This window comes from Diabrotica virgifera, chromosome 5 (assembly GCF_917563875.1).
Source record: "Diabrotica virgifera virgifera chromosome 5, PGI_DIABVI_V3a".
NCBI lineage: Eukaryota > Metazoa > Arthropoda > Insecta > Coleoptera > Chrysomelidae > Diabrotica > Diabrotica virgifera.
In genome coordinates, this window is record NC_065447.1 from 64,807,998 (window position 1) to 64,830,903 (window position 22,906).

Here is a 22,906-nt window from a genome sequence, read left to right on the forward strand (position 1 = left end):
ATTAGCAGTCTGATTTTTGCATGAGAGTTTAATGAAATGGTAACAAATCAATTGGAAGTTCTGTCGGACAAAATACATGAGACGTTTTCGTGGTATGACCGTTCCAAATTTTTAACCTGTTTCACAATTAAAACTTCCCCTGTTCCAGTGTTCCCATATATCAAAGTTTGTCCGACTAGACACACTTAAGCCATTAACAAATTTTCAGCTTGCTATTAATCAACTTTTTTTATACGTGGGATCCAGACCTATAATATTATTATAATTATAATATAATAGAGTTTTATGTATAGAAACCCTCAAGTATCTCGGAAACGGCTTGCACGATTTTTATAGGTTTTGGTGGGTAGGGGTTTTCTAATGCAGCCGATATTACAGTGATAATTACATTGTTGTTAGATTTTCCGTTTTTCTGGAAATCTAATAAACTTTCTTATTTCAAATGGAACACCCTGTATATTTTTTTGCTACATTTATTAAAAAAAATTTAAACAAATTATAAAAATCAATTTTTTTGGCCCGTGTAGACATTATTTTAGGTTCTTTGGATCATTGGGAACAAAAAAGGTCTTTTGTAATTTTTCTCTAAAGTTAATCGTTTTCGAGTTATAAACAATTTAAAACAAAAAAATCGAATAATGACGATTTTAAAGGTTCAAAAGCACAAATAAAAAATATTATTTTTGAAACTGCGAAGTACCCAAATTCAAGTTAAACCCTTCTTCCAGGGGCTAGCTATAAAATTTTTTGGCACGTTTTATTCTAAAACTTGCTTTTTCTTAATGTTAATGAAGCGCATATGAGTGGACGGGCGATTGGACTGCATTAACAACTAAAAAACAATATTTTAGAATAAAACAAACTCAAATTACTTACTGTTAACTGATAAAATAAGGCTTTAGCTTTAATTTCTGTACTTCGCAGTTTCAAAAATAATATTTTTGATTTGTGTTTTTTAACCTTGAAAATCGTCATTATTCGATTTTTTTTCAGTTTTAAATTATTTATAACTAGAAAACGAATAACTTAAGAGAAAAATTATAAGAGAACTTTTTTGTTCCCAATGGTTCAAAGAACCTAAAATAATGTCTACCCGGACCGAAAAAATTGATTTTTATAATTTGTTTAAAAAGTTTTTTTTTTAATAAATGTAGCAATAACTCCGAAAATATGGCATTTAGGTATAGGGATTATAACATGGAAAATTATCAGTATTTCTTAAGAACTTCAAAACGCAAAAAATATGCAGGGTATTCTATTTGAAATAAGAAAGTTAATTAGATTTTCAGAAAAACAGAAGATTTGACAACAATGTAAGTATTACTATAATATCGGCCACATTAGAAAACCCACAACCTACGCACCACAATCTATAAAAAATTTTCAAGCCGTTTCCGAGATAATTGAGGGTTTCCATACATAAAAACTCACTCTGCATCAATTTGAACTTTTTATGATAAAATTAGTGAATTAGTCAGTCTTTTGATTATATATTTTGAATATATAAAAAATACGACTATATTAGTTGCAATAAATTATCAAATTGATAAGATACAGAGTGTCGCATTTAAGATGAAGACATCCCTATGTTTCGGCTATCAAAATATATACAGATTTCAAATTTTGCACAGTCATACAGGGTGATGGTTCACAATTTTTAAAATAGTCAACTGAACTTTAAATTTGAAACGAGGCCTACTGCGAATCCACAAACAGGGTGAATTTTCGATATGCGATTCGATTTGCTTCGCGTTAGAGATATTGAAAAAAGTTATTTGGAAAAGTTGTTTCAAATATTAATATATCCCCACATACCAAATTTTACAAAATTCACACTTTTAGTTTTTTTTCAGTTGTAGTCATGATCCTAAACCCTAAAATTGCTGTCCCGAGATGCATCTCGAGACAGCAAAAACGGTTTTTTTTCGATTTTTTCGTTCTTTCCGCTCAGATAATAAAAATTCTGCCTCTACCATTCAAAAGAACGGCAAAAAGTACACAAAAAATACTATGTAAAAGTTGGCCAAATCATAATATTATCATAACCTAAAATTTTTTTGAAAATTTTAAAAATTTTTCTTGTGCTCATTTTGTATTACAAAAATCTGAATACAATCAGGTTGTTTTGTATTCAAAAGATACAATCTCTTGAATTTTTTCAGATTTTTTAAAGTTAAATTGCGCTCACAAAAAAATAAAACCTAAAAATTCTTCTTTTCTCGATTGAAGACGTTCTAAGACCTCTGGGAAGCTAAAAATTTGCATGAGGGCATAATTTTATATCCTTTATCGAAAATATAAGTAGCGGGGCTGATAGGTGCGGGGGCATTTTTGACCATCTTATCCCGCTATAGCCTTGCATATCACTACCCGTCTATTCAAAGTGGCAGAATTCCAACGGAAAGTAGGTCTCGATACTCAGATAGGAGTAAAACTAATACAAAAGAATGTCGTCGTGAAACGAAAACAAGAGGTGTATTATATTTCAATTTATTCAGAGAGTGCCATAATCAATTTTACTGATTTCATTCTTATTAGAAATCATCAGTAGGTAGTGATGAGCAAGACCAAGACCGCCTTTTGGTTGCAAGACCAAGACCAAGACCAAGCTTGCAAGAACAAGACCAAGACCAAGACCGAACCTTTCAAGACCACGCAAGACCAAGACCAACCTGCAAGACTCTTGCACTTTTTTGACAAAAATTGGTTTTTATTATTTAACTTTATTTTTTTAGTTCAATAATATATACTGACATTGTAAGAAACCTTAAACAATATCGAATTTTTAAAATACATAATATTTTGGTTATATTTTTAAGTCGTTTTGATTAAGTCAAACGGTTTGCATTTTCTCAACCTTCAAAGTGTCCAGAAGGCAAGTTTCTTCTTCTTCTTCTTCTTAACTCAGGCGAGACTCGTTAGTCTCTGGCACTTGGTCATAAGACCTTTGTACCAAACCCTGTTCTTCTCCTTAAACTTTAATAAGTCCTGTGGCCTCAACGAAGGCCAACAGTTTTCTTATTGGTAGTTTTAAGATCTCTTCTGGTTCAAACCTCATTTGACCAGTGAAGTTCTGCCTTACATCATCTAGCACACTGCAATAGCATAGTATGTGTATGGCAGTTTCTTCTTCCATTTCGCACTTTCTGCACCATGGTTCATTCACCTTACCTAGTTTGTATAGGTGATTTCTTAAACGACAATATCCAGTCACCATTTCAGTGACCGTTTTGATCTCTCGTTTATTGAGGTTCATCAAACTGTTCGAGAGTTTTTATCAATATTCTTGATTATTTTTTTAGTCTGGATTTGCCCTTGAGTGGTTCTCCATTTATTTAGATGATTCTTTATCAGCCATTTCTGAACCTCGTTTTTCATAGCATCTTTATTGATGCCACAGAAAGGTTCTGGGCCTTCAAAAGTTTTTCTCGAGCCTTGTTTCGCTAACATATCTGCTCGTTCGTTCCCATGCACCCCTTCATAACCCGGCACCCATATTAAAGACACTTTGTTGTCTTTTGCCAGGTTATTGAGGAGAGCTTTGCAGTTTCTCACCAGTTTTGATTTGGTGAAAGGGTTCTTTACAGCCAGAATAGCCGATTGGCTATCTGTGTAAATGTTGATTCTCTTAGCTTTAGGGTCCTCATCAATTATTTCATCAATGCAGGCCACCAAAGCAAAAACTTCAGCCTGGAACACCGTTGTATGTTTACCTAGGCTGTAAGATTTATTAGTTACATGTTTGCCCAAAGACTCCTGATCCAGTACCATGGGCAGTTTTAGATCCATCAGTGAACCATATTAAGTCTCCATTAATGTTTGGGACTTTTTGTTCTCTAGATGGTATAATTGTGTTAATCTTCTCAGTGAAGATTAGTTCTGGTGTCATCATATCTAAGTTCATCATAAAGATGTATTCCTCAAGTATAGTCCCAGTAATGTTTGTGTGGCTATTCAATACATAATTTGGCCTCCAAGTATTGTTTGCTTTGAGCCTCAGGATGGTCATAAAGGCTACCGCCGAAATATACAATTCCAGCGGAGGGAGACCTGTGATAGCCTCTAATGAAGCCGTTCCTGTACTATTCAAGGCTCCTGTTATATTTAGAAGCGCTTGTCTTTGTAGGGTGGTGAGAGTGGTCACACAAGATTGCAAAGCCGTCTTTCTCCACCAGAGTACTGACCCATAAGTAACTGTCGGTCGTATCACTGATGTGTACAACCAACATATCACCTTTGGTTTCAATCCCCAGGTTTTACCTACAACTCGTCTGCAGTTCCAGAAGAGTCGCTTAGCCCTATTGGTTATATTGGTAATATGAGTATTCCAATTGAGTTTCGAATCCAGGGTTACCCCTAGATACTTAACCTCATTGGTTCTTTCCAGTACCTCTCCAAATAATTTCAGCTCACTCAGTCCAGTAAGCTTCCTCTTATTTGTAAAGGCTACCAGTTTAGTTTTAGAAGGGTTCACGGAGAGGTTCTCTTTCAGACACCAGTTCTCTATGTAGTGAAGGGCATATCGCATCTGATACGCAACAGTGCTGGGAAATTTTCCCCTAGTTACTATCACGATATCATCTGCGAAACCCTGGACCCAGATTCCTTGGGCGCTTAGCCCATGAATCAGATCATCGACAACTATGTTCCATAATGACGGTGACAATACACCGCCTTGAGGGCATCCCTTAGTTGCCCTCAGATTTATGGTATCTTCATGCGTATCTGTGGATATTATTCTGCTCTGAAGCATCTGAATAATCCACTTGCATGTTGTGTTGTTGATTTTCTTCCTCACCAGTGCGCTTTGTATAGACTCGATTGAGGTATTATCAAATGCACCTTCTATATCTAAAAATGCAGCAAGGGCGACTTCTTTCTGATGCAGACTCCTTTCGAGTTCCGACACTAGATTGTGCAGGGCGGCTTCACCTGATTTCCCTGCCTGATACGCCCATTGCCGTTGGTGCAGTGGATTTTCATTTAAATTGTTTTTCTTGATGTGTTCGTTCAAGATTTTTTCCATGGTTTTTAACATGAATGAGGTCAGACTTATAGGCCTGTAGGATTTTGCTAAGGTGTAATCTGTTTTTCCTGGTTTGGGAATAAACGCCACCCTTGCCCTTCTCCAAGCTTTGGGAATGTATCCCAGAGCATGGCTAGCTCTAAATATTGTGATCAGGGGACCCATGATTATTTCCAGACCTTCCTGGAGAAGCCTAGGAAATATACCATCCGGTCCCGCAGTTTTATAAGGTTCAAAAGTTTCAATAGCCCATCTGACCTTGTGAGAACCAAAGATCTCGTCAGAGGTCAGCCAGTCCCTTTTGGTTGGGCTATTGTTTGCTTGATGATTGTTATTAGCAGTCAATTGCGTCGACCCTGGAAAGTGAACACTTAAAAGATGCTCTACAGCCTCCTTCTCTGTGTCCGTATACTTCCCATTGGGCAATTTCATTGACTTGGGTTTGTTAATGTTATCTCTTTGGAGGATTCTGTTAACCCTGGCGCTTTCAGGTACACTTTCAATGTTTTCACAGAATTCTCTCCAGGATCTTTCCTTAGCGGATTGGATTTTCTTATTATAGGTTTTCAGTTTAGCCTTATATGCTTCCCAATCACCTGATTTCTTCGCCCTATTGAAGAGCCGTCTTGTTTCTCTTTTGAGATCAGACAGCTCCTTATTCCACCAAGTTACTTGCCTGGGAGGGCGACTTTCTTTTAACGGGCAGTTTTCCTCATATGAGACGACTATTGCATGCTGCAACCAGTCTACTGCCATCTCAACCTCAACATTGTTTTTTGGCCTTTTAGGATAATTCCGTACCCTTGTTCCAAGATCCCTCTTAAAGGATTCCCAATCGGTCACCTTAGGGTCTCTATAGAACCTTGGTTCCGGTTTGACTGAGTTTATCTCAAAGCATATGTATGCATGATCCGATAAGGATAACGCATCCGACACATGCCAGTCAGATATTATGTTCCCAATCCCCATAGAGCATAGGCTTAGGTCGATTAGTGATTCTGCTCTTGATGTCCTGAAGGTGGGCTTATTACCCCTGTTCAGAAGATCAAGTTCAGTAGTGCAAAGGTACTCAAAAAGTAACTTACCTCTATTGTTTGTATCTCTGCTTCCCCAAATGATGTGGTGGGCGTTGGAGTCGACTCCAATGATAAGTTCTGTATGCTTATCATTGGTGTATTCTAGAAGGTTCTCTATGTTAGTCCCTGGAAGTTGTTCTTTACTGTCAATAGGAAGGTAAAGAGACGCAACAATCAACTCTGTAACCAACCCATTGCAATTCAGTTTAATTCTGGCAGCTGTCATGTCTCCCGTACAGAGCTCCATAACTGGTACCAGGTTAAGGTCAGATCTACAAAATATACAAGTTCTGATTTTATTGTCAGGTACTCCCAAGGCAAGTTTTCAAACGGCGACAGTTCAAGGACAATTGAAATTACTTGTAAGACAAAAAATGTAATGATATATAGGGTAATCTATTAAAAAAATGCAATTAAAAACGGTTTTTATGTACCAGTAGTTTTCGCTTTTTTGTCTAATAAAAATACTTATTTCAATTCTTTTCGCATAATCGAGGAAAAATGTAGGTCGTTAAATTTAAAATGAATACAAAAAATATCATAATAGATTTTGAAAAGGGATTCACAATGCTCTGAAAGCATTGTGGCCTGAATAAAAAATAAGTGGTTGTCGATTGTAATGTGTCAAGCTTGGTATCGCAAAATCCAAAGCTTAGGTTCAGTTTCTGAATATAATGACAAAAATTCCAATACTGGGAAATTTTTAAAATTATTTTTTGGATTAATTTTTTACAATCAACGAAAGTTGGAAGTTGAATTATTTGTGAAAATCCCGGATGACAAACGTGTAATTTTACTGATTTCATAGTTGAAAACTATTTGGAAGAATCTAGGTTTTCCCCAGAAAGGGCCAGTAGTACAAATAGTATGTGCTGCACTTGAAATGCATGCGCATCATTTCAGTGTGTTTTAAATTCTAGTTTTTACTACCCACATCCGAATATTTTCAACTTTTTAAATGTCATAATGGGTATTCAATCCAAAAATATGTGAAAATAAAATGTGCGAATAACTCGTGTTACGAGAGCAATGTAGTTTAGTTTAGTTGCAAGATAACAAATTACAGAATTAAGCGTTTATAACTCCCCATTAGGTTTAGTTATTATGTTATAGTATTAGGTCTATAAATAGGTATGGTAAATATGTACGTATTTACTAAAAAGTACGTTTTTGTTAGTTTAAAAAAAAGTTAATTATATTAAATAATGATTGAATAGAGTAAAAAATATTTGATTTTTGTGTTCTCTTAAAAAAATTTAATTTATGTTCTTAAATTTGACCCTCGTAGCCCTCGTAGGATAAAAACTACAGTGTTCGAGTGAAAGGAGCAGATCATTATCTGTTAACAACTATAAACCGTTTATCCCTTTTCGTAAAATCCGTGAATTGAAGGTCCCCGACCATTTGTGGCACCTTTAAGAAGCTCTTTTTCTTTAACATTTTATTAAAATACAGGGGCAATAAACAATAGCTTTGATCGCGCTGTACGTCCTGGGTATACCCAGAGGGAGAACGCCTGCGCCTTACAAAATTGGGCGTTCGCGGAGTCCAAATCTTTCCCTCTGAACACCCTCCGGATTTTAATTCGGTGTTCGCGCAGTACAGAAAAAAGATCCTCAACGTGTCCGGGATACACTCTCGACGTTCGAGGATTTTGATTCGGATTTTAAGTTCGCACAGGCGCACAAAATATTTGGGAAGAATTTCTTGACATTCTGTTCTTACTCCTTCCAATTCTTAACCTAAAATATTGTTTTGTTAAACAACTTGTAGATTGTAAACGTAGATTCTGGTTTTTAAAGTTTTAAAATTATGTCTAATTATGCTAATAATCCAGACTCAAGACGTGGTCTGAAGGCAGGCGGCAGGTATCGACAGCATGCAAAACACAACGTGACACAACCGAAGGCCGGCAGTTGCAACAAGGGTTGTAAATTCAGGATTTTCCTACTGATAAACATTACCATTATAAAAATATACTCTAATCTCTTTATATAGAGAGAAATAATTAGGTCATTAGGTGAATGTATAATGTTAAAATTGGTATCCGTTTGAAACTACATTATACATTCTGTTAAAATTTTAAAGCAAAAAACATAGTTTCATTCTTCACATCTTTATTTATTTCAATGTACATTTTATTCGAAATTGTTTGGTTCAAATTATTACTACCAAAAAAGCAAGACCAGCAAGACTCTTGCAGCAAGACCAAGACCAAGAACAAGACCGGCTAGTGCAAGACCAAGACCAAGACTGCCTTTTAGCTGCAAGACCAAGACCAAGACCAAGCTTGCAAGAACAAGACCAAGACCAAGACTAGCCTGGTCTTGGTCTTGTTCTTGTTTTGCTCATCACTATCAGTAGGGGAGTGCATATAGATTTTCACTTCGGAAAAAATCAAACAAAATAAAACTTTTTGTAATTTCATTAAGAAATGTTTAATAAACAACATATCAAAAAGTTCTACTCGAGAAGTGGGTGCTTCATTTTTTATTAAACAAATGAACTGCGAAATTAGATGTTTTTTTAATTAATCCGAAAATATAAATTTTAGAAAAAAACTGACTTGACCATTGAAAAAATCAGAAAATTCTACAAAAAAACCTTAGATAAAGATTTTTCTAAAATTAAATCTGTGGCTTCTATAATTTTTTATTTACAACGCTAAAGTCACCGTTCTCACAAACATTGGCGCAGTGTAAACTAGCATACGGCGAAGTGCACGCTTGAGTTATTTTAATGTAATTCTTTAACTAATGGATCAAATGAAATTTTACAAACTGGACATGAAAGAAGAATAATTAAGCTATCTTATGGTTATAATAAAAAGAAATAAAAAGTTTGGGCATAAATACGGTGTGGGCGGAAAATGAGACTTCCATGAAATTTGTTTAAAAATGATTTAAAAATGTGTAACTATTACAATTCTTTTTATAAAACTCTCAATTTTGCACCACTTACCTTTAAAATATCTTACTAAACGATGCTTTATTCAAAAATAATCTTAAAAATTTAATTCAAATGATACGACGTCTCAAAAAATGTAATTTTTGAAAACTTTGTAGTTTTACAGAATTACCACCAATTTAAGACGGTATTACTCAAGTTTAAACAAATTTATTACAGATTTATAAGTGCTTTTTTAAAGCTTATGATATAGTCTTTAAAATCCACTAAATTAAGAAAGATAACAAGAATGTAATACAAGGATATTTTGAAAATTATTAATACAAAACAATTGTTATTGTTTAAACAATTAATAAACAATTAGCGGCCAAATCTGTGAGTAGAACTTTTTACTTTAAGCTGTATATAAACTAACAAAAACAGTTTTAGAAAAATATAAGCTTGTTTGAATTTTTCCGAAACAATGCATGTTTTCGTTCTAATTGCACTCCCCTACAGAGATTGTATATAATATATGGATATCTCTGAACAATCTCTCTCGATTCTAGTAGGCTCGGTTTATTTTAGTTTGTAAAGTAGGCTAAATTAGGCTATAAGAAATTAACAATTTCATAAATGTCAAATTGTTAACAGTCAAAAAGTGTCTGGTTTGTTGTGAAAATGAGCAGATTTATTATTTCAAGTTTTAATTAAGTCCATATTTTTTTTGTTATTTGGTGAAAATGGAACGCGCTACAAGGAATTTGGCCCGCGATGAGAAAGGCTTCCATGCTATCGGCTCCTTATATTGGTAATAATGTTTTTGCTAATGCACGGTAATGCAAGACCTCACGTTGCACGAGCTGTAACAGAATACATATTTATAACAGGCAAATCTTCGGACTTTGAATTGGCCACCGCATAGTCCAGATCTTAACCCGATCGAACTTACAAGAGGTAGAAACAGTAGTTCTCAAGATTTGGAACAAGACCAAAGAGCAAACCTCATTTGTAATATCAAAATAAATATCTTTTATTATCGAACAGAAGCGAATGAATAAAAAAACTGTTAAGAAAGTTTAAGGCTACAATTGAGTTTTAATTTCAATATTTTATAAATGCTAGAATATTCCACAGTGTGTTCCTAACTTTGAGAATAAAACACAGTGTGATTGTTACACCCGGTATACAATGACATTTACTTTTTAGCAGTAACATTTTTATAGTCTAAGAGCTAGTGAACCCTCCGACTAACGATCGTCCTGTAAGGCTAGAAATTTTTCTAGTGATAATTCATAGCACACCAAGGCTAAAAACCATGACCTGGCAGGCCTCAGTGGTGCACGTGTATCTACCAGGTGAATCGAAAAGTGCAAATTTAGGGGGTAAAATAAACTTTCTCCTGTAAGGTTTAAATTTAAGTATGTGTTTGAGTAAGTCATTTAGAAGAAATGTGTACAATGACAGGCGATTCTGAAGAGCATAAGACCTTACCAGGCGAGGGGAAAGATTAGGGGTTTTTCCTAAAATTATTCTTTTTGTATCGAAAATTTTTTTTAGGTTTTTTGAAACATTCCAAACAGAAAACGTCTTTAGTGATTTTTCTCTTAAGTTAATAGTTTTTGTTATATAAGCGATTGAAAATTTTGAAAATTGCGAAATCGGCCATTTTTAACCCTAAATCGGACATTTATCTAAAAATTTCAATGTTGCCAAGATACGTAGATATTCTTTAAACATTGATTGATGAAATCCCGAAGAGTTTTTTGCAATAAAATATCGAAAACCCCTTTGTTTTTTTAATTGCTAATCAAGCAGGTGCGACACTGTAGTATAAGTGAGGACGTTTGAGTTTGCATAAATTCATTATCTCGAGAATGGGCAAATTTCAAGAGAAATCCTCAGACAGGTCGATTTTTATTTTTAAATTTGGACTTTTTGGCATATATATAGTACTAGTGACGTCATCCATCTGAGCGTGATGACGTAGTCGATAATTTTTTTAAATGAGAGTATGGGTTGTGTGATAGCTCATTTGAAAGGTTATTGAATTTTCTATTCACTAATATAAACATTAACATAATTATTTATACAGGGTGTACAAAATTTTTTTTTATTTAATTAACTTTGATTAAATTTGACAAATAGAAGAAAAATTTTTTTGTTAAATAATTATGTTAATGTTTATATTACTGAATAGAGAATTAAATAACCTTTCAAATGAGCTATCACACAACCCCTACTCTTATTTAAAAAAACCATCGATCATGTCATCACGCCCATATGGATGACGTCACTAGTATTATATATATGCCAAAAAGTCCTAATTCAAAAATAAAAATCGACCTGTCTGAGGATTTCTCTTGAAATTTGCCCATTCTCGAGATAATGAATTTATGCAAACTCAAACGTCCTCACTTATACTACAGTGTCGCACACGCTTGATTAGCAATTAAAAAACCAAAGGGGTTTTCGATATTTTATTGCAAAAAACTCTTCTAGATTTCATCAATCAATGTTTAAAGAATATCTACGTACCTTGGTAACATTGAAATTTTTAGATAAATTTCCGATTTAGGGTTAAAAATGGCCGATTTCTCAATTTTCAAAATTTTCAATCGCTCATATAACAAAAACTATTAACTTAAGAGAAAAATCACTTAAGACGTTTTCTGTTTGAAATGATTCAAAAAACCTAAAAAAATTTGTTTGATGCAAAAAGAATAATTTTAGGAAAAACCCCTAATTTTTCCCATCGCCTGGCAAGGTCTTATGCTCTTTAGAATCGCCTGTCATTGTACACATTTCTTCTAAATGACTTACTCAAACACATACTTAAATTTAAACCTTACAGAAGAAAGTTTATTTTACCCCCTAAATTTGCACTTTTCGATTCACCTGGTAGATACACGTGCACCGCTGAGGCCTGCCAGGTCATGGTTTTTAGCCTTGGTGTGCTATGAATTATCACTAGAAAAATTTTTAGCCTTACAGGACGACCGTTAGTCGGAGGGTTCACTAGCTCTTAGACTATTACAGTGATATTCTTAAAGAATAAAGCTATAACATATTAAAAAATTACTCAAATCGGACATCAAAATTCGAGACGTCAAAAATGTCCAAATTTTAAGATGTGCATTAATTTTTTGGAGAAGTGTAGTTTTTGAGAACAATAATAGTGCAAAGACATAAAGTTTTGGCACGAAACAATAAAATAAAATTATTTCTATTGTAATTTTTATTGTTAATTTTATGTTAGGTAGTATCTGTATTGTAAATGCTAATTTAGTAACTTGGTCGGCGTAGTTTATTTTGGTGAATATAGTGAAACATTGATATCTCGAAGGGATTTCTTTGTTTTTGGGTAATAAATTTTCCAAGGTAGGTATTTTATCATTATGTTTAATATTATTGAACAAATTTGAATTTAATTTATTTCTTTCTACTCCTGTTTGTTATTGAACACTAGACAAAGACAAAGGTATTTCGTGAACAAGAACCCTGAGATATAATAAAATTCTAATTAGTAATTTAGCGTATGTAATTAAAATTATCCAGATATCGTAATTATCAGTAGTAATTGCACAAGAGCTCTGAAATTATTGAATTTTTCCTGAGTGACACTTTGACAGTTTTAATTTCACGAGCCGAAGGCGAGTGAAATTATGTCAAAGTGTCACGAGAGCAAAAATTCTATATTAATTTCAGAGCTCGAGTGCAATTTGTTGCGATTATTACATGAATAAAACTGTTCAAAACCAAAATTTTATTGTAAATTATTTATGTAAGTACAAATTAGTACCATTAAACACAGTTTTTATAAATATTTGACGATTGAAAGTCATCACTTTTATAATTTTTAAAACATTAATTGTCATTAATGTCACTGAATGTATTTTTTCGTAGCAACGAAGGGCATCTGACGTAATATACTTAACGACGGGATATTATCAAAAATTATCACCTTAATTTGCATTTCTGTAGCTTTCTATTGGTCAGAATCTCCTATGAATGAAATAATCAACTTCAATATTTTTTATTTATTTTTAATCCTATCCTATAAATTCACTAAAGTAGGAATTTTATTTAAATTTCAAAATCATAACACCTGTTTTCCAACGTGGAGAGCTGTGAAGGAATAATGTAGTAAATAGTGCAATATACAGGGTAGCGAGAAAGTATGGAAACACGGTAATTTCTCGGAAATTGCTTAAACGATTGTTATAAATTTTGGTGGGTAAGGGTATTCTAATACGGCCGATATTATAGTGGTAATTACATTGTTGTCAAATCTTCCGTTTTTCTGGAAATCTAACGAACTTTCTTACTTTAAATAGAACACCCTGTATATCTTTTGCATTTTGAAGTCCTTAAGAAATACTGATTATTTTTCATGTTATGTTCCCTATACCTAAATACCATAATTTCGGAGTTATTGCTACATTTATGAAAAAAAAAAGTTTTTTTAACAAATTATACAAATTTATTTTTTTTTGGACCAGGTAGATATTTTAGGTTCGTTGGATAATTGGGAACAAAAAAGGTCTTTTGTAATTTTCCTCAAAAGTTAATTGTTTTCGAGTTATAAACAATTTAAAACTGGAAAAAATCGAAAAATGACGATTTTCTGGGTTCAAGAACATAAGTAAAAAATATTATTTTTGAAACTATGAAGTGCCTAAATTCAAGCTCAAACCTTATTTTATCAGATGCCGATAACTGATTTGGTCTTATTTCATTATAAAACATTATTTTTTAGTTGTTAATGCAGCCCGATAGCCCGTCCTCTGATATGAGCTTTATTAACAATTAAAAAAAAACAATGTTTTAGAATATAATATGCCAAAAATTCTTATAGGGACCTGATAGAAAAAGGTTTGAAATTGAATTTAGGTACTTCGTAATTTTAAAAATGATTTTTTTACTTCTGTTTTTGAACTTTGAAAATCGTCATTTTTCGATTTTTTTTCAGTTTTAAATTGTTTATAACTCGGAAAAGATTAACTTTTGACGAAAATTACAAAAGACCTTTTTTGTTCCCAATGATCCAAAGAACCTAAAATATTGTCTACCTGGGCCGAAAAAATTGATTTTTATAAATTGTTAATTTTTTTTTAATAAATGTAGCAATAACTCCGAAATTATGGCATTTAGGTATAGGAAACATGACATGAAAAATAATCAGTATTTCTTAAGGACTTCAAACGCAAAAAATATACAGGGTGTTCCATTTAAAATAAGAAAGTTCATTAAATTTCCAGAAAAACGAAAGATTTGACAATGTAATTACCACTATAATATCGGCCGCATTAGGACATCCCTCCCCACCAAAATTTATAAAAATCGTTCGAGCGGTTTCCGAGAAATCACCGTATTTCCATACTTTCTCGCTACCCTGTAGAACGTAAGTAGAAGCAGATATTATGTTATATGATTTGATATTCTTCTTCTTCTTCTCTAATTTTTAAAACAATTGGTATATGTCAATTTTATAAACATTCTACAGGCCACATTTATTTGAATTGATTGAATATATTTTACAAATATTTGATACAATTTGGGAAAATTTAGATTTTCTTCTGAAGTGGAAGGTAAATTTTGTCAAAAAAATGTCTGTTACACAAAAAACAAAGTAAGATCTTCTTCTTCTTCTTTAAGTGTCATCTCCGCGACGGAGGTCGGCAATCATCATAGCTATTCGGATTTTGGAGACGGCTGCTCTGAAAAGTTCATTTGATGTACATCCGTACCATTCTCTCAGGTTGCGCAGTCACGATATTCTACGTCTCCCTATGCTTCTTTTTCCTTGAATCTTTCCCTGCATAATCAATTGGAGCAAGTTGTATCTCTCTCCACGTGTAATATGTCTGAGATATTCCAATTTTCTTGTTTTGATGGTAATTAAGATTTCCATGTTGATTACTGGAATCAACAACAAAGGAGACATCGAGGACGATCTTAAAACAGAATGGAAAACACAGGAAAACTATACCAAGCACTAAATAGAGGATTCCTTAATAACAAAGAAATATCAACAAAGACCAAGATGCCAATATACAAAACAATATATAGACCTACGGTGACATATGGAGCAGAAAATTGGATATTAAACAAAAGACAGCAGAGCGGAATTCAGGCAGCAGAGATGAAATACCTCAGAAGAACCATAGGAGTAAAAAGAACTGATAGAATCAGAAATGAAGAAATAAGAGAAAGACTCAAAATCAAACTGATACTCGACTCAATCAAGGAGAAAAAATTGGCATGGTTCGGACATCTAACCCGAATGAACAATAATAGACAAGTAAAAAGAGTGTGGGACACCAAACCAATAGGGAAGAACAGAAGAGGAAGACCCATTAAAGAATGGAGCAGTGACATCTCGCAGATACTGCAGAGTAAGGGTAAGACTTAGCAGGAAGCAACACAGATGACATCCAATAGGAAGGAATGGAGAGAGTTCGTTAAGAGCTAGGACGCCTCAGAAGATTGTAAAATATTGTAATTTAATGAATTGTATTATAAACGGCCAACACCGAAAGATACAAATGGGTCTACTGATTAAGTAAGTAAAGTAAGATTTCCATTTCTTTATTCATCCTTCTCAGAGCCTCTTTGTTTGTGACATGTTCTGTCCACGATATTTTCAGAATTATTCTGTACAGCCACAGCTTGAATTATTCTAGTTTTTTTATTGATGCAGCATTCAAGGTCCAACCTTCCATTCCATAAAACAAACTCAAGAAAACGTAGCACCTAGCCAACCTAACTCAAAGCTTTAACTTCAAATCTCTTGTGCAGATCACTTTTATCATTTTGTTAAAATTTGCTTTAGCCTTTTCTATTCTGATTTTGATTTCCTGTAAGTAATCTCCTGTGGAGTTGATCATTGTTCCAAGGTATGCATATTGGTCGACTCGTTCGATATTGGATCCGTTTATGAAGAGATTTTCGTTATTTCTTTGAGTTTTTGATATTCTCATAAACTTTGTCTTCTTGTCGTTCATTGTTAACCCGTATTCTTATCCAAACTCCGCTATTCTGGTCGTAAGTATAAACTAAGGTAAGATGCAGGAACAGAAAGAAAATATCATAGAAGAAGCAATAATTGAAGAAGGATCTGATAATGAGGAAAATGTTACCGTAGTTGAGGAAAAACAAGAAACAGGCATGTTAGTAAAATTAATAATGACGATAATGATGATAAAATAGAGCAAAAAGAAAATAGAACAATTATAAAAGCACGGCAAGAAGAAATTAAAGAAGAAAATAATAAAATAACAAGTCAACAAGAGGAAAACAAAATGTTGATTTTGTTGATGCCAACAAGAGAAATTTAGAAAAATTACTGGAGAAAACAAATTGGAGAAATTATGAATACGAAATGAAGTTATCTAGGTACAACAAATACAAAAGCCGACAAAATAGCGGAAGAAATAGAAATAAAACTAGCAGGTCATAGGAAGAAAATAGAAATTTTGCAAGAACAGATAGAAAATGTTAAAGAATCTAACAACATCTAAAGAAATACACGCTGGGATAGAAAAGGTGGACAAGAAACTGGCGAGAGCCTTGCAAAAATATAAGACAGAAACAAAAAAATAAATTAAAGTAATCGAGAAGAAATGAAGAAACGGGAAACAGAAACATTGTCCGGAAAAATCGAGAAGTGATCTTACAAACTTCTAGTGACACCAAGATCAAATTTAGTGTGCATGTAATGTTGCTGACAACAACATCCAGTGCCTTTCATTAGAATAATATTTAAACATTTCAATACACCGGTAACATTGAGGATTGCAAAGAAGCTATAAGAAGCAATTTAACAGATGGAATATCTCTTTGGTTCAAAAGTAAAGAAAATACATTAGTTTCATTTAATTTTCCAACATACATAATGTAACCAACTAAAATATGGCTACAGCATGGAGGGTAAAAGGCCCAGATCTCCAGCGAAAAAAAAAATTTTGAAACAAAAATGACATTTATGTTCATATTTTTTTGAATTCAAAATGTAAAAATGAGTTTGCAATATAAATAATTTGATAATAAAACATGATTATTAATAGGGGAAAGTGGTACAAAATCCACGAGTCACGAGATAAAACCATCCTTAGCTATTGTACAGAGATTATAGCACTATCTGGAATATTTAAAGTGCATTTTGTACTCCAATGGTCAAACAGTGCAATCCCTGTCAATGTCGTGGCGTCATTGGCAGTGGGAATAATTTTATCACAAAATATTCAAAATTACTGTGCTCAATCTAAGGTAAGCCATTCTTTAACATTATGTCGCTTGATTCTACGGATATAATATACATTATGATATGTTTCATATATTTGTTTCAGTTTGTGTTATCTACTAATTACAAAGTAATTAAAGTCAATTCGCTAATCTGAGACACAACTGTCTAGTGATGTTTAAATTTTTTTTTGGGAAGTCAGGTTGCTAGACGTGACTGAAAATTACTAGCTAGACAACCAAACATAGCTATCTGCTCATAGCCAATATTATTAATAGTAAACAGACATAAATAATATAAACCTTACGCTAATCAATAATTATTTATTTACATCATTATAATGTAGGTATTGATAACAAATGAGAAAATTATTTATTGTACAAAATAAAAATATTTTGTAGAAATAAATTCCACAAAGTTTTATGAGTTTAGTATACACTCCCACTATTTCCAATAATTCTTCTTTTTTTAATGACAGATTAAGTTGATTTGAGCCATTTGAGCAGTTAAGTCTTATAACAGTTAAGCTTATAATAATTTAGACCAGGTTGTATCATTGCCCCCGTTAGGTAAATTATTCCGATTCGTTTTTTTTACACAAACTTACCCAAAAAGAGGCCCTTATAACAAATCCACAGGGTGCCGGGAAGTGCCGCGGTCGGAAAATTGTTTAAACAATTTTTTTTTAAACAAATTCAAAAAATTAATTTTTTTACGTCTCGTACAAATTTTTTTAAAATTCTTTAGTTCATTATGAGCAAAAAGGGTCTCTTGTAATTGTTCTCTAGAATTGATTGTTGTCGAGCAGTGGCGGCCCGTGAGGTAGTGCCATAGAGCCATGGCACTACCTTGCTAACAATCCATAAACATATTTTTTATCTTCAAAACTTTTTAATTCCTATTAATTTTTTTGTTTGTATTTCTTTTGATCTTCATAAATTATATAAATATGGCAACTATGGGCGCAATACAATCCCTGCCGACAGCAGTAATAATAATAATACGGAGAGTATTCGACAGGAGAATCTCCTTCGCGCCGAAGTCAGTACTGGCACGAGTAAAGAGAGAAAGATTTTACGAGCATTATATGTAAGTGACAGAGAAAGAGCTATATTGGACTATTAGTATACCTTAACATTAGAATCTCTGTGCCAGGCACGAGGGTATGAAGCCAGGTCTATTTATTTTGAGTTTCTTTACGTGCTGGTTTGTCGCTTTTATTATGTATATTTTCTGTTAAAAAGTTTTTGTATTTATAATTAAACTTTTAGTGCATCATGATCGTGGGTATTTTGATTATTTCTTAAGTTTAATTTATTAATTGACAATAAAGATTAGTATTTTAAAAATTTTTTTGGTGGTTTTTCGCTAGAAAAAAAAAACTACAAATGTTATAAGGTGTTGTGGAGCTTTCGAGTTAGCTTTAAGAGGTCACGACGAAAAAGAAAATTCAGAAAATAGAGGCATATTTAAGGAGCTGGTCAATTTTAGCGCCGAATTAGACAACGACTTAAAGGTTCATATTATTCAAAGTACCAGATCTTTCAAAGGTCTACCTTCTCCGCACATTTAGTTGCTTCTAATTTATTTATGTCGGAGAAGTTTTCTGCTTATAAGCATCAGTTCTTCGAATCATTTCTTAATGAACCATGGAGACAATTTTAATTTTTAAGCAAAAGTCGGTTTAAAACTGAATTAGAAGTAGGTACTGTATTAGCGAGACGAATTAAGTACTAGCTCTGGGGCTGTTTCGCTTTCGTTTTTATTGTAGAGGGAAGGATTAAAAAGCACATTTGAAGAAACTGTTAAACTTTTAAGTATTTTAGTTACCATTCCTATATCAACATCTGAAGCAGAACGCTGTTTTTCGATGTTTACATCGAAACCTAGTGCTTTAGGTATGCTATCTGCAGAAAAGCATTTTGTAAATTGTATTGATAATTTTAATTATAAAGTCATTGAAAACTTTGCAACCAAAAAATAGAAGAATGAACTTCATATATCGTAAACTTTAAAAGTGACATTATAAAAATTTGTGCATGTGTGTGAATAATGAAATAGTATTATTTTTATAAATTGGTAAATAGAGACTAAATCGTAATAACAATTTTCAAGCACTATCAGCAGTAAATGCTGGTGGTAGGTTAAGAGGTTTTTATTATTAATTAATTTACGGAACTGTTTTGATCAATGTTGGACAGTTGGCACCTCAGATCAATAAACTTAAGATATGTACATAAGATAAAAGTATCCGCGCATATATTTTTTTAGTTTTTGTTGTCAGTATACCTTTTTTGACAATATCGTGAATCCGTCACTAAAAATTTTGGCGGCTGCCCGAGTTGTGGCACTACCTTCTTAAAGTGGTACGAGCCGCCACTGTTGTCGAGTTCTTCCTTATGGATGTTGTTACAAAGACCTCTTTTTGAGTAAGTTTGTGCAAAAAAAACGAATCGGAATAATACACCTAACGGGGGCGACGATACAGGCTGGTCTAATTAATAATTTTTGTGTCGTGTGTTTCGTATTCCGAATGTGTCAAAATGAATCTCTGCTGAGCGAATTCAGTATAACCATTTTTCATTACAATAATCGAAAATCTTGATTACGTTCCATTGCTTTTCGGTACGGCACCAGGGGGTGGGGGATGGGTTTACTGTTTTTTTGGAAGCATAGCTTTTTTATCGCGGGCTATTAGTCGAAGCAATAAAGCACTGAACCTCAGAAAAAAAAACGACAAGACGGATCTTAATAAAATTCTTTTTGCATTCGATTCGTGAATGCGCCAGGAAACTTTGTGACCCCAAGCCATAATATAATATTGAAAAACTGCATATTAGCCAAAATTCATTACCTACTCGGGGGTTTTTGAGTCGCTGACGACGAATATGACATCGGAAGTGATCTACGTTCCAGAAAACGAAGTAAACAGTAGGTACCCTGGGCACCAGGTACTCCGGAGTTCTCAGGAGATCACTTCCGATGTCATATTCGTCGTTAGCGACCCCAAAAACCCCCCGAGTAATGATTTTTGACTAATGTTTTAATAAATTTTCTGCCGAAAACTCCACAAGACGAGGTAAACAGTGTACCCTGGGCACCAGGTACTCCAGAGATCACTTACGACATCATAATCGTTTTCAGCGACACCAAAAACCCCTGAGTAACAAAATTGAACTCATTTCCGCCGATAATTGACGAGTTCTGAATTTTTTTATTGTCTGTTTGAAATACACTTTAAGAATGCATTTTTTGTATGCAGTTTTTCAATATTATCTCATGGCTAGGGGTCACAAAGTTTCCTGGGGCATACATGAATCGAATGCAAAAAGAATTATTAAGATCCGTCTTGTTTTTTTTTTCGGAGGTAAGGCCGATTTTAGTGCTTTATTGCTACCCCTATATGGACGAAGTGCATTGATCTGTGCAATGGATCTCGGAGAGGAGTGAAAAAATAAAAACAAAAGAAACCTGATGTATGTAACGATCGTAACGACTGAAACGGCAGATCGCGCGACCACACACTACGTGGAGTAATTTACGCAGTCCATTTCTTGTTTTTTCATAAAATAAACTAAATAAATTAAAATAAAATGTATTATAAATTAAATTAAATATATTAAAATAAAATAAAAATTAAAAAAAATAAATTAAAATAAAATGAATTAAAATAAAATAAATTAAAATAAAACAAAATATCTTTTGAATCTTTAAATGATCCGAGGATCACTTTACTCGAACACTGAGGTGATGGACACAGGGATGTACAAAGTAATTCTTTAGTAGACCTTCACGAAAAATTAATAAAAAAAAATTATTAATGGCTTATGCGACTCGACTCTTACTAAATTTGTAGTTGGACTGAACAGATACTGCATACATATTTTAATTTAGGAAAAAGTTGCATGCACTCGTTTTACAGATTTTTTCATTTGAGAGGATGTGAGAGGACTTTCTCATACTTCGAGCGATTTCTGGGCATATAAACGAAGGTTCAAGAAAATATAAAGAATGAGTTTTCTAGCTCATGTATTCCATTCATAAGTCTGTTATTACTGATAAGTGATGTCTGTTATGACTGATAAGTGAATATTCTGCATATAATTCATTTTAGACATGTACAATAAAAACAATTATACGAGCACATAAAATTTCATTTCCTAAAGACTTTCATTAATTTTTGACTTTTGTTATAGATATATCTACATTTCCTTGAAGAAATATGAACCAGTTGGGTGTCATCTGTTTAATAAATCTTATTTTAGTGCAGTTCAGTCAAGCAATTCTGCTACCTCCTTTTAAATGTGAGTTTACAATAAAATATTCTTTTTTCACTAGCTATAAGTAATCCTTCCTCTAATCCGACTATGCAATTTGCTTCACTCAACATGCAGCAAATAATATTCTAGGGCTTAAAAGACCACCAATGCCCAGACTGATTCGGTGCTCAGAGTGAGGACATTACCCTAAGAAAAAAAAAGATGCATATAAACTTATGTATCAAAAAAGAATTCGGAAAAATCAACAAAAGTTATAAACGACTTAGGAGAGAATAAAGTACTTACACAGAAGAAATAATAAGTTTTTGAAAATGGAATATTGGAAGAGACGTTAAAAAGACAAAACTAAACCAGAAAATTCTATAAATCTCTGGGACATGTACTTAATACAAAAGAAGAAGTATCAGATAGGTGCGTGAAACAATGTAAAGAGCTACTTTCCATTGAAGTAGAAGATCAAAATCCACCACCTCCAGTAGCAAGAAACAATACACCATTAGAACCTCCTTCAATTCAAGAAGTACACTGTAAAATATCTAAAAAATATCAAATCTACAGGAAGTGACGATATAAATACCTTATTAAAACTTATTAAATGTGGGGAGGGTAGTTGTACTAATCAGATATTTATAAAATATTAGTAAGAGCTTGGAAAGAAAACCAAATCCAGGAATACTGGAATTGTTTGTCCTTACACAAAAAGGGTGATCAATTATTGATATGCAGATAGGGGCTATTATTACCCTTATTACCACAATACACAAAATATTTTCGAGTATCCTATTTGGCGATCTAACTATATATGTATCGGTTTTAGAACGTCTTTCGACGTTGTCCGATGCCTAACTTCCACGTCCTTCTATCATCCCATTGGCCATCTCTAAGATCCCTTGCACTCATTGCTTTGGTTACCCCTTCTTTCCATGTCTTTTTGGGTCTTCCTCGTTTTTTGCGGTTTGGTGGTACCCACTGCATGATCTTTTTGGGCAATCTTGTGTCTTCCATTCTTTGAACATGACCATACCAAATCAACTGTTTCCTCTCAATGTCTGTTGTTAAGTAGCCATCTATTCCAATTCGTCGTCTTACTTCCTCATTTCGAACTCTTTCCCTACGGGATATACCTAACGATCTTCTAAACACATCCATTTCTACAGCTTCTAATTTTTTTCTGTTGTTCTCGGTTATTCTCCAAGTTTCTGCTCCGTAAAGTAGGCTGCTTTTAATAAGTGTTTCATAGATATTGTATTTTCTCTGTATTCCTATTTCGGAGCTCCAAAGTATTCCATTTAGGCAGCCAATTGTTCTTCTAGCTTGTGTTATCCTTTTCTTTATTTCCTCATCGTCTTTTCCCGTTCTATCGAATATTACTCCCAGGTACGTGTATTCACTA

General features: G+C 33.4%; 1 protein-coding gene across 7 annotated transcripts in view; it reads left to right on the top strand.

Annotated features, from left to right (window-relative positions):
* The window catches only part of LOC114325165 (peroxidase), a 221,520-nt gene that overhangs the window by 110,510 nt on the left and 88,104 nt on the right, over positions 1-22,906 (top strand). For 6 of the 7 annotated variants that reach the window (XM_050650086.1, XM_050650088.1, XM_028273140.2 and 3 more), the window contains exon 2: positions 21,430-21,537. In XM_050650086.1, coding sequence (XP_050506043.1) covers positions 21,456-21,537 — 82 coding nt within the window. In that variant the 5' untranslated portion in view covers positions 21,430-21,455. Of the gene's footprint in view, positions 1-12,253; positions 12,370-21,429; positions 21,538-22,906 lie in introns of those variants that run through there. The other variant, XM_028273141.2, reaches the window with a different exon arrangement.